The following is a 12,922-nucleotide window of genomic DNA, read 5'->3' as shown; positions in this document are numbered from 1 at the left end:
CAGCCGAATTTGTCATTTCTTTATGTAGAACAGGAGACTGAAGCACAGGTGCAAAATTTTTGGTTCTGGGTACCATAGCTTCCACTGATAAGAAAATAGATTTTTAAAATACCTTTTATTTTTTTTTCATGTTAATACATCATGATAAACTTCCATAGTTATAGTTTACTAAATGCTTATATTCCCACTATCTTCTCATATAATTATCTTGCACTTTAGTTCCTTCTAACTTTTATCTTTGAAAATATATCAAAGAGATAACTTTGATAAGTTATAGCTCTGCCTTACTAAATTTATAACCTTTAGGTTATAAATTTTTTAAGTTATAACTATCTTAGCAAATTTGAGAATATATAACATATAAACTGAGTTGTTTTCAAGTGAAGCAATGATCTTTTATGAAAGGTTTACTTTGAAAACTTTAAAGAAAGTATATTTTAAAACAAATGCATTAAATACCACTTCGAGTGGAATATAGGAATTACTATAAATATATATATATATTTTAAATGTTAAGTAATTGTCTCACCTAGTCTAAATTACTTAATTCTAGGCACCATTATTCTTACCTTTAAAATGGGAACAAAATAGCCTACTTCATTACATTTTGGTGAGATTTAATGTGTGAAAGTACATAACATGAAACAATATTGTTGGTGAATTGGTGAATCTGAATGTATAATTACTAACACCATATTTGTTACCTTTAGTGGATAAAATGAAAACATATGTAAATAAGTGGTTCTAAGTTTGCATGTTAATGTGTTTTAATGTATTTTTAATTTTTTCAGGTATCTCAAATCTATTGTAGAGACCATTTTGATATATAAACATTTTGTGAAATTGACTACAGAACAACCTGTGGCAAAGCAGGAACTTGTGGACTTCTGGATGGATTTCCTGGTCGAAGCCACAAAGACAGATGTGACTGTAGTTAGGTTTCCAGTGAGTACTCTTTTTTTAAAAGTCTTTGTGGACATTCCTTCTGTAGTTCTTATATTATTACAATTAAAAAATTTTTGTTTGTTTTTGGATCATACCCAACAGTGTTTAATCCCAGTTGAGTCCTGAGGTAGGAGGGTTCTCTCCCTATGTTGCTCCCTATGGTGCCTGGAATCAAACTGGATTCATTTGCGTACTAGGCAAGCACTTTAGCCCCTGAACTACTTCTCTGGCCCCTGTTTTGTTTTGTTTTTTAAAGAACACCTTGCACAGTGATTGTTACCGTATTGTTGTACTAATTTTCATGCCTTTGGACAGCCATCATTTGGTTAATATATTTGTTTTTGTAAATTGGCTTGATTTGAATAATTTTTAAAAATAATTTCTCAAAATCAAAAAGAGATGCATTTTTTTGTATTTATGCCTTAGAATTAAAGTGATTAACAGTTATAGACTTACAAACTTTCGTGTATACATTTCAGTCATACAATGATCGAGTACCCATCCCTTCACCAGTGCCCATTCTCTACCACCAATGATCCCAGTATCCCTCCCACCACCCCCACTCCATCCCCCCCACCCCAAATGGTTCATTTTAATTCACACTAAAGTTTTGTTGACACTGTCATCAGGATAATTGGCATTGTTCTCCTGCGTTTTTGTTTCCTTTGTCACTTGTTTCCTGCATGGATTAGTGTCAGATGTAGAATCCCCAATCACTATTTACAATGCTTTAGATTAGGAGATAATGACTCATAGGTTCTGGTATATATTGTCTGATCTCTATCAGATTCTAAATATGTATGTTTAAATGTATAATAGGCACATACAACACATACTTTAAAAAATATTTTGCTCATCTAAGCTGTACCATCTCCATCCTGATAATTTTCTGAATTTCATTCAGAGCAGTATAGATTTGGCATTCAGCTCAGGAATAACTGGCAACTCATTCTATGCACAAATATTTTCCCAAAGCAAGGCCATAATTCTTTCTATTAGAGTTCTTGAATCTCAATCTTCCATACTCAAATGTGGTGGCAACTCTGAATTCCTTTTTTAAAACCTTTTTTTTTTTTTTTAGTTTTTTTTGATAGGATCATCTGTTCCATGTAATTAAACCCATTGTTGAAGTTAACACGTTTTACTCTATTTCCAGAAGAAGCCTCAGCAGTATCCTTAGTTGAAAGCTTTTCGAAACTAAACACTTCATTTCAATTTTTAGCTTAGATAATGTGTAGCCTAGGAAAATGCGGTCTAGAGTACGCTGGCAGTTTGCTTTTAACTGGTGCTCTGTGTGTAAAATGTACGCTGAGGAATGAAGTGTAGAGTTGAGGCTTTAATTTACTATTGACTTGCTTAGCTAGACATTGGCTCTGAAAGGAAATCACAGATGTTGACTATTTGAGTTAATTCAAATTACCTTAAGATGAATTACTCTGTCTTTTATAAATGAATGAGTGTAAGAAATAAAATTAGAGAATATTAAGAGGTACTGGAGATATAAGAGATAGTTGGAGGACTTGAAATTTGTAATATTTCATGTCTTTAGCACCAGACCCAGGTTCCCAGCACTACATGGTCCTCTTATTGCAGGATGTTCTAGTAAGAGTCTGAGGCACAAGGACTTTTTTAGAAGGCAACTTGATTCAAACAATGGCTCTGAGAATTCATATCCAAAATCCAAACTCAAAACAAAAGACAACCAATTTATATAATCTTAGTTCTAAACAAGCAAGGTTAGTGAAGCAGGAAGTATAATTATACCAGATAAGGACAGTCCTTCCCTTTTAAATGTTTGACAAGGCCCTTACCCAGGGACTTGCAGGTGTCTGGTTCAAGGAAGAACCACTTCCCTTTTCCTTCGAATTGTAAGTGCTCTCATTCCCACATTCCACACTCCTACGGATTTCTTCCACACTCTGAACATCACTGGGTGTGGCTCGTTAGGTCCCTGCACATCATGGTTCTGATCCTAGAAGCCCTTAGCACCAAAAGGATAGGTGAGTATTCCTGGTATCGTAAGGTCTGAGCAGCATTGTATTGAACCTGCTGACCTTTTTGGCCAGGAATAACTGGAAGGGCCTATGGAAGCATACTAATACTTTGTACTGATGGGTGGTAGACATGTAGGGATTTTCTGGATTATTTTATTCCTATATTCTTTAATCCTTTAATTTTAAAACATCCAGAGAAGTAGTTTAAAGATATGGAGTGTTATGCCTGTCAGTCAGAAACCTGAGATCAATTCCTGGTACTGCATAGTCACTGAAAATCACTATGTATGCCCTGGTGGTCCCCAACACTGCATTGTTGAACCCAAGAATTGATCCCTGAGGCCTCCAGAACACCACATGGAAGTCCATCCTCCTTAAAAAGAGGAACGCTAAGGGTGCATTTTGTCTTGGAGATTTGGGAGCAACTCAACTTGAGATGTGGTTCTCTGCCCTTGCCCTCTCCCCTCTGCACCCTTCTTTCCTCTCCCCCACCCCTTCCTTTCTTTTCTTCTCTAACTCTCCCCAGGCAAATGTAGAGCTTCTACAAAGAGTTAATCAGAAATCACTAGACATCACAAAGATGTGGGGGAAAAGTGGCTGATAATGAAGTGTTATAGTCAAGAGAAGCAGACCCCGAGGTGATTCACATATGAAATACCAGATAAGGACTTCAAGTAAATATAATTTTTTTAAAAAAAGAGGAAAACATAGATAAAATGGGTGAAATATGGAAATATTACAACTTGAAAATAAATTTTTTAAAAAATATTGTAAGGAGTTGTATTCAAACTGCCCAGATCCCAACCTAAGCTATGCAATTCCTTCTTCTACTTTACAGGACTCTCCTTTCTCTTGAGAAGCCAGTATTCTTGTTGAATATCTTGCCTTTTCTCTTTACCCTTTCAATAAAATTTTTATATTTAAAATTCTAGTGAAAAAACATTTTTCATAGATATCTAGATTTCTGACTACTTTTAAAATGAAAGGAACTGGACTTTGTAACTGCATTTTTAAAAGCAACAAAACATTTACAGTGGGCAAGACTTTTGCCTTGCATGCAGCTAAGCCAAGTTCTGTCTAAGGCCCCACATATAATCTCCTGAGCCCTGCCAGAAATGATTCCTGAGCACAACTGGATGTGGCTCAAACCACCTCCACCCCAATCAGCATCCTATGCTCATCCCATTTAGAGAAAGAGAGATTTCTCATGCTGTGATGCTCTATAACTCACAAACTCATCAAGTACAAGTAGTGCCTTCTATAACTCACTCTTAGGTTGTTGATCTTGATGGGGGGTAATAAAGTTATCTTTTAAAGTGGAAATAAGTAAAAACATGTGTTATATTAGAAAATATTCAATTTGATTGTTCTCATTTATCTCACCAGTACATCTTTCTCCAGAAATCAACCATGGTCTTTAATAAAATATAGCAGAAAAGGGACTAGAGTGATAGTACAGTGTATAGGGTTTTGCCTCGCATGCGGCTGACCTGGTTTGATCTCCAGCATCCAATGTGATCTCCCGAAAACCACCAGGGTAATTCCTGAATGTAGATCCAGGAGTAACCCCTGAGTATCTTCAGGTGTGACCCAAAAAGCCAAAATAGTAATATGATAATAAAACAAAAAATGTTTCCCTGGAAAGTGGTTTGAGTGATCCCATCATTTATTATTATTTGGGTTGAGTTCAGTTCTTTTTCCTTATCTCATGTGTATTTTTTTTCTTTTGTTCCTACACTGAAAAGTAGGAGACTATCAACCTAAGTATCACCTAATAATATCACGCAAGATAAATAGGTATGCAGATTCTATCGGAGTTTAGACATACAGCTCTAGTTAACTTCTTGGTCTTTCTCCCTGCATAACATATGTGAAGTTAGTAGTTATTGTTTCATTGACCAAAATAAAAGAATGGAAACTAAAACCAAGAGTATGTATGCTCTCAGTTGTGAATGATTGGTTTTTAAGCAAAATTACCTCCATTTCCTTGTATTTTCTTTCTTTCTGCAACCACCATATCTGCTTGCAAATCCCTTTTCTCATTTCAGGGGCAGATTAGAAACCTCACCAATCACTAATCAATGATAGTTACATTTATTTTTAATCCTCAAGATAGGAACACATAAAGCAAATTTTTTTCTTTGGAAATATTTGGAAGAACAATTTTTAAAAGATAAAAGATAAATAAATACCTTCAAATATTAAAAAGAAAAGTTCTAATAGTGTGTCCTCAGAATTAGGGAACATGAATTTTCTAATTTCTTTCTTTATGTACTATATCTTGTTGAGATGCTGTTGTGATTTACAATATTGTTAATAATAGTTTCACGCATATTCATTCCAAAACCACATCCAAGTGCCCACTTTCCTCCACCACTTCTCCATTCACTGCCCAGTAAACTCAATTCTGTGGATCAACTCTTCAGTTCTGCTTTTTGCCATTTGTTGCTTCTCTACTGTGTCTATTTGTATTCTACAACAAAAGAGATCTATCCCTTTCCTTCTGACTTCATTCAGCATGATACCCTCTAGTTTCATCTACATGGCAGCAACTAGCATGATTTCATCCTTTAATCAGCTGCATAGTATTCTATTGTGTAAATATACCACAAATTTATTCATCCGTAAGTCGGCTTTTTTCCATATCCTAGCTATTATACCAAGTGCTACAGTTGTCATAGGCATATATCATTTTAAATGAATGTTTTGGAGTAGATGCCTGAGGTATATGGGAATTCTATTCTTACTTTTTTGAGAAATCTCCATATCGCTTTCTGTAAAGGTTGAACCACTGTTCCTGTGAACAATGAACAAGTACCACTCTAAGTATGTGTTGGTTGGACTTTGGACTTGATTCACCTGGCATGTTCCTAATTTATGTGTTTCCCTTTGTTTTTATTATATATTTATTTTTGTTATATTCTATCTTCATTTGCCTTGCACGTGGCCGACCTGGGTTTGATTCCTTCACCCCTTTCGGAGAGCCCGGCAAGCTACCAAAAGTTTCCCGCAATCACGGCAGAGTCTGGCAAGCTACCTGTGGCGTATTCGATATGCCAAAAACAGTAACTACAAGTTTCACAATGGAGATGTTACTGGTGCCCGCTCGAGCAAATCAATGAGCAATGGGATAACAGTGACAGTAATTCTATCTTATTTTTATAACTAGAGCCTGACAAAGAATTCTTTTAGACATTGTCTGTTCCCCTTTCTCTAGTTTTATGTACTTTTCCCCCACTCCACCAGTATACATTTCCCACCACCAATGTTCCTAGTATCCCCCTCTGCCCCCCATCCTCCCTCCTCTCCTTTGTTGCAGGTACTTTCTTCTTTCTCTCTCTGTTTTGGGTATTATGTACTGTACTGCCAACATCTGTTGAGAGAGACGAATATGTTTGGACCTTTACTCGCTTTCAGCACGCCATCTCCTATCCAGAGCAGTCACTTCTAACTATTAGAACTATTAGTGTCATAGTGGCTCCTTCTCTATCGCACCTGCCCTCTCTCTCCCAGCACTGGAGGTAGGCTCCAACCAAGGACCAATCCTCCTTGCCTTTGTTTTCTACTGTCCTTGGGTATTAGTCTCATACTATGCTTTTTTTTAAACATATATCCCACAAATGAGTGCAGTCATTCTATATCTGTCCCTTTCTTTCTGACTCATTTCACTCAGCATGATACTCTCCATGTCCATCCATTTATAAGCAAATTTTATGGCTTTACCAATACCACTTCTGGGAATATATCTTGGGACATCAAAACACACAACAGAAATGCAGTCTGCACTTCTATGTTCATTGTAGCACTATTTACAGTAGCCAGAATCTGGAAACAACCCAAGTGCCTGAAAACAGACAGCTGATTAAAGAAACTCTGGTACATCTACACAATGGAATACAATGCAGCTGTTAGGTAGTTTTATGTACTTTAACTTAAAAATACTATTAGGATAAGGCTGGGAGATAGTAGAGGAGTTCAGGCACTTTCCTTGCTTGCAGCTGACCTAGATTCAATTTGTGGCATCTTGATATGGTGCCCAAAGGTCCACCAGAAGTGATCCCTGAAAACAGAGTCAGGAGTAAGTCCTGAGCACTGTGGGATGTGACCCAAAAACAAAATACTAGGATGGGGCCAGATTAGCTAGGCAGTTACCTTGCATACGTCAACCCTGGTTCAATCTTTGGCACCACATACAGTCCCAAGCCTGCCAGGACTGATCCCTGACCACATAGCTAGGAGTAATTCCTAAGTACTGCTGGGATTGACCCAAAAGCCAAAAGCAAACGAACAAAAAGCACTGTTAGGATAAATATACTGTAAAATTAATATATTGGATTTGTAACATAAGGGCCAGAGTAAAGTATCTAATCCAAGTTCTTGCTCAGACTGTATTTCAGATTTTTGTGTATATCATAGCTTTAATGAAGATATGATTCCTGTTGATGGATTCTTCTGAAGGGTTTTTTTTCCACTCTTGGCAAATTTGGTTGATACATATCTAGTTATAAAAGGTAGAGCTAGGGAGGTGCCTCAGAGATAGAGCATATGCTTTGTCTGTGTGAGACTCTGGGTTTGATCCCTGGCACTGCAAAAATATACAAGAAAGAAAGACAAGTTAATTTTTTAAAAACGGTCATTTACTTGTGCTTGGCTTTTTTTGTGTGGGGGGGGGTTGAAGGGGGGATTTCTAAGTGTGCTCAGGAGGTCCAGGAGCCCCACCTGGAATCTCAGTCAGTTCAATAGTAGTTCAGTTGAAGAACCTGAGGATGTAATGCTGATTACCCCTTGTGGGTCCAGGGATACCCAGGGTACTCCAGAGGGGCCGAGAGCCTTCTATACCACACCCTGTATTGCTTTAAGGACTACTCCTAGCAGTGCTCAGTAGACCATGTGGTTTTAGGACTTGAACCCAGGTTGGGCATATGTCTAGCATACTGTAATATTTTCCAGTACATTTTTATTGAGTTTTAAGCAGTAGTATATAAAGGAGCTACTAAAGTGTCTCCGGAGTATTGAATTATCTTTAAAAAAAAAAAATCCTGCTTAAGTCTTCATAGAAAATTTGAGCTATTTAGGTGCCTTTAAGAAGCATCTATACACATAGATCATATAGATCACTATAGCATCTTTAAAATCAGGTGTGGTACTTTAATTTTATTTATTTCTAATATGATACCTTATTAATACTATAAGTATAGCATATGACTTATATGCTTTGGTAGGATTTTTCATCTCACTTATCATACATCATTCTTATATCTCCAAACAAGAACAAATTTTATTTGTCTTTTTCCTTTTACAAGGTTTTATATATATATGTAATGATATATATATATATATATATCATTACTGAATATAGCAATTTTATATTGAAAACAGTACAGAAACATTTTTATTATTTAATATAGCTATGCTGTTTCTTTGGTTTATTTATAAAGCTCTTTCAAGAACTAAAATCACATCTCATTTCATTTACACAGACATTCACACTACCACATCTTTATGATAAAGTGTGGCAGCAGAAATCTAAAATAAGAATGTGGCATCTATATATGGAATCTTTCCTCTTCTTTCCTGTCTGCAGAACTATTTGTTGTATGTTTCTTTCTTTGTCACATATTTATATAAGTAGTTTATGCATTGTTTTCAAGATAAAGTTAGAACTTAAACTATATATTAGATTACCTGGGGATAGCTAAATCAAAATATAGACTGAATCAAAATACAGACTGAGAAATTTATTTCTATTTTATCAATAAAAGGCAATAAAATTTTGGAACTTATAATTATTGTATACCATTCAAATGTGCAAAATAATTCATACGAATATTAACAACTTTAAGTGGTTTTACTTATCAGCAGTGAACCCAATTTCTCACCCAGTAACCTCCCAGATAAATTCTATTTTTACAGTAGCTCTAAATAGATTCATTCTTAAATCAGTAACACTGCTTTTATTTTTGTCTTATGTCTTCAAGGTATTAATATTAGAACCAACAAAAATCTATCAGCCTTCATACTTATCAATCAACAATGAAGTTGAGGAAAAGACAATATCTATTTGGCATGTGCTCCCAGATGACAAGGTAAGTTTTGTGGTTATTAATACAAGAACACTGAAAATAAAGAACTTTATTTCTGTTTTTATATTTATATGTTCCAGCAAATAACTGCACTACCTAAGAATTTACCACGGCCAGAGCAATAGTTCAGCAGGTAGCATGCTTGCCTTACACACAGCCAACCCAGGTTCAATTTCCAGCACCCCATGTGGTTCCCCAAGTAGGCCAGGAGTGATCCCTGACAGCAGACAATTTCAAGCACAGGCAGTTTTTATGCCCAGGCCACACCTTACTTACTAAGTAAGCCCTAGGCAGCCAGGTTTGGGCCCCAAATGAAACAACAAAAAAGAACTAACCTTCATGCATATTTATTACCTTGGCATAAGTATAGTCTATAATATAAGCTTTGTTAAATTTGGATTACAGATTTTGCTTGCTTGATAAAATATAATTGAAATATTTGGATTTTATAGTTGTATAGCTATCCAACAAATACTTGAAATTGTATTATTTATTTTGTAAATTCTTGCTGTAAACTAAATTATATGCTAGGAACTAATACTTAAAATATATGATTTTACAGATGTATGTATTAATTCTTGGAAGCCTGTCAGGATAATAACACCTCTAGCTTTTACACTGATAAGATTATAGTTGTCATTATATCTAGCTTTTATAAAAATATTATTTGTCTGCTAAGTCTCTGATTAGTTACTGACTCAAAGGGCTCGGCACAAACAAGGTAGCCCGTGTTACTAATACACCTCAGAAGCTTCTCAAATATTCTTATTCTATTCATAGAAGTCATTTTTCTAACACTCTCCACTTCTTTATTTCATCAGTTTCAAGGCATGTGCAAATACCCTTTTTGAAAAAAGATAGAAACTTGTGTATACTTGACTAGTACACAAGATGAACCACAGAAATGAGACAAGTTGTTCTGAGGAATTTTTCATAATTGCTTTCCCAAACCCCTTATAATGTTCCTTAAACACTATCAGTGCATTCAATAAATATTCACTGAGGGCATACTCTGGGACTAACACTCCTGGTTTTAGATTAGTCAATATATGCATGCTTGTATGATGCTTACTGTCTGCTCAGGAAGATAAATAATTAGAAATAAATAAAGTATATTAAATGAAGAAAGATAAAGGAAGCAGGTGGTACATCTGGGGCAGTGTGTCTGTAGTTTTTTATGTGTCTATGCAGCCTTTGAGTTAATAGACATGGATTTAAATGTTGTCACTGCTCTGGGGCCAATGACTGCTTCAAGCCTCAGTGTTCTCATCTGTAGAATGGAATAATAACCATCAGAAAGGTTGTTGTGAAACATAAGTGCAATTTTTAAAAGATAGTGTGTTACATACACTCTAGCATCATCATCATCATCATCATCATCATCATCATCATCATCATCATCATCATCCCGTTGATTGTTGATTTTTCTCGCGCAGTCTCAGTAACATCTCCATTTGTCCTAGCACAGAGATTTTAGAAGCCTCTCTTTACTTGTCCTTCCCAACAGTGCTGCATTGGAGGTTCTTTCATGGTCAGAGGAATGAGACCCATCATTTTTACTGGTTTTGGCATATGAATACGCCACAGGGAGCTTGCCAGGCTCTCCCAGGCGGCAGGAAACTCTTGGTAGCTTGCCAGGTTCTCTGAGAGGGAGAACTAGGCTATAAGATGTCCAAGCTTGGTTTTATAGTCTCTGGATGTCGGCTGTTGATGAGATCACACAGCACCGGGGGCAGTTTCTGGGTGTGACCGCCTAGCTACTGGAAAATGGGGGATCTGGGCGGAAGAAGTCCAGTCCCTATCCGAGCAGGCATGGAGACCTCAGCCCCGGGTCCCGCACACCTGGATTCCTCTTCCGGTTCCTTCATGCGTGAGGCTCATCCGAACTTGTCAGAGTCTCTTGCCCTTGCACCTGGCTGTCTTCACCGGGGCCCCTCGGAGGGGATGTGTTGAGTTTCCCTCCCCACCCCGAGCAGTGACCTGGCAGCCGAAGCAATGGCAGCTGAAGCAATGTCAAATATTACAGCAAAAACATGCAAATACAAAAGTACTCAGGGCCACAGTGCTAGTTAAAAGGGCTGGACTGCAGCATGCTTTGCATTCAAAAGGTCAAGTTTAATCCTCAGTACCACATGGTCTGGCCAGCACCTCTGGAACCACCCTTGCATATCATGTGGGGTGTAACCCCTATGTACAGCCAGGGGTACATCAAACAAATAAAATGAAAGCACTCCCTGTTTCCGGTTAGGTCTGGGAATGGAAGGATATTTGTGGCCATGAGGCGCCACTTAATGTGTTTTAACATTGTCTAAACATTGTCTAAACAATATAGCATATAATAAATATGTTGTAACAATAGTAACATGGCAGTAATCCTTTAGAAAGTTCTTGACAGTATGTAGGGTACTGTGATATTGTCTATACCCTGATTAGTTTTTGTTGGTTCTAGTTCAGAGTGCATAAAAACCTAGGAACTTCCTAAGTGCTAACAGCCAGAAAGGTTATTTTTTTTAATGAGGTGTCTTGGGAAGTTCCTAAGGATGGAGGCCAGGGAACCTACCCGAGTAATTATGGGTTATAATTTTCATACCTTTACCTCACCTCCCCCTGCCTTTCCCCCACATTGAGGAGAGAGCATGTGTTTCTAATCAATCACCAATGGCCAAAGATTGTGTTGCAGGTGACTCAAGTGAAGTAGGAAGAAAACAGGTGGCAACCTTAAGAGTGGAGTCTCCTACTTGCCTCTCTACCTACCTTGGTCACACAAGAAAGAACCTGGAGAAGAAAGTCTGTCTTAAGCACCTGTGCAGTACAGACCTTAATCTCATCAGCTCTATAGTGGGAAATGTTCCTTGCCACCCAGTTTATTGGGATGTTGTAGAACTCAGGCAGGCAAGAGGGACTGCTCTTTGCTGGAAAGGAAAATTTCTGTCCAGGTTCTTTACAGGTTAGAAGTTCTTGTTTTACTTTGGGGTGCCACACCCAACAGTGCTCAGGTCTAAGTCCTGCCTCTGTGCTCAGAGATTACTCCTGGCAAGGCTCAGAGGACCATATGGGGTGCAGGCAGTTGAGCCTGGGATTGACTGCATGCAAGGCAAGTTCCCTAACTGCTGTACTACAACAGGCCCAAAGTTGTTTACCAATCTGTCACTTTCCCTTGCAGAAAATAATTTCAGGAGGAGACAAAAATGAAGTAAAGTAGTATTTAGAGATTTTGAGAAAGGAAAGAGAGAGAAACATGTTCAAGTAACTGTGAGCTTCTTCAGAGGGGAGAAAACCTTAAATGGCTTTAGGCACAGAGTTGTATGTAGATATCCTTCAAATTGCCTTGGCCTGGGTTTTCTGTATAGTTAATCAGGGTATGGTCATAGAAGAATGTTGAAATTAAAAAAGAATCTTTTTTTATTTTTTTATTTTGGAGACACACCTGGCAGTGCTCAGGACTTACTTCTGGCTCTGTAGTCAAGGACCACTTCTTGCAGGGATTTCTTCTGGGGACTGGTTGTGGTGCTGAGGATCAAACCTGGGTCAGTTATGTGCAAGGCAAGCATGCTACCACTGTACTATTTTTCCAGCTCCTGAACATTCTGGTGGTCCTCTTACTCCCACTTCATCCCACTGCTAACCTACCTCTATGGCAGGCACTTTACAAGGAAGGAAATTGTTTCGTGGGTTTTTATGAGGAAACTGTGTCTTTGTGTTTCTTGTCAAAGTACCAGAGGATTTCCATTTATTTCCTAGAGATGTCTTATTAATTTAGGCCTGTTTTTGTTGCTAAGATTAGTATGTCCCATTTCCACATAGGCTGGTGGGGACTGTCTGTTGATTTAAAATCTTTAAGTTATATATTCTATCCTGTGCCCAGGTATTGCCCCTTTGTCTCGTCTCCTGTGAACCCAT

General features: G+C 37.5%; 1 protein-coding gene across 2 annotated transcripts in view; it reads left to right on the top strand.

Annotated features, from left to right (window-relative positions):
• Nucleotides 1-12,922, top strand: part of MAP3K5 (mitogen-activated protein kinase kinase kinase 5) — a 251,880-nt gene that overhangs the window by 142,907 nt on the left and 96,051 nt on the right. For both annotated transcript variants that reach the window (XM_055136320.1, XM_055136321.1), the window contains exons 10-11: nt 792-945; nt 8,918-9,025. In XM_055136320.1, the coding sequence (XP_054992295.1) occupies nt 792-945; nt 8,918-9,025 (262 nt within the window). The remainder of the gene's footprint in view (nt 1-791; nt 946-8,917; nt 9,026-12,922) is intronic.

Source organism: Sorex araneus, chromosome 4 (genome assembly GCF_027595985.1).
Source record: "Sorex araneus isolate mSorAra2 chromosome 4, mSorAra2.pri, whole genome shotgun sequence".
Lineage (NCBI taxonomy): Eukaryota > Metazoa > Chordata > Mammalia > Eulipotyphla > Soricidae > Sorex > Sorex araneus.
This window is presented reverse-complemented; position numbering and strand designations above follow the sequence as displayed.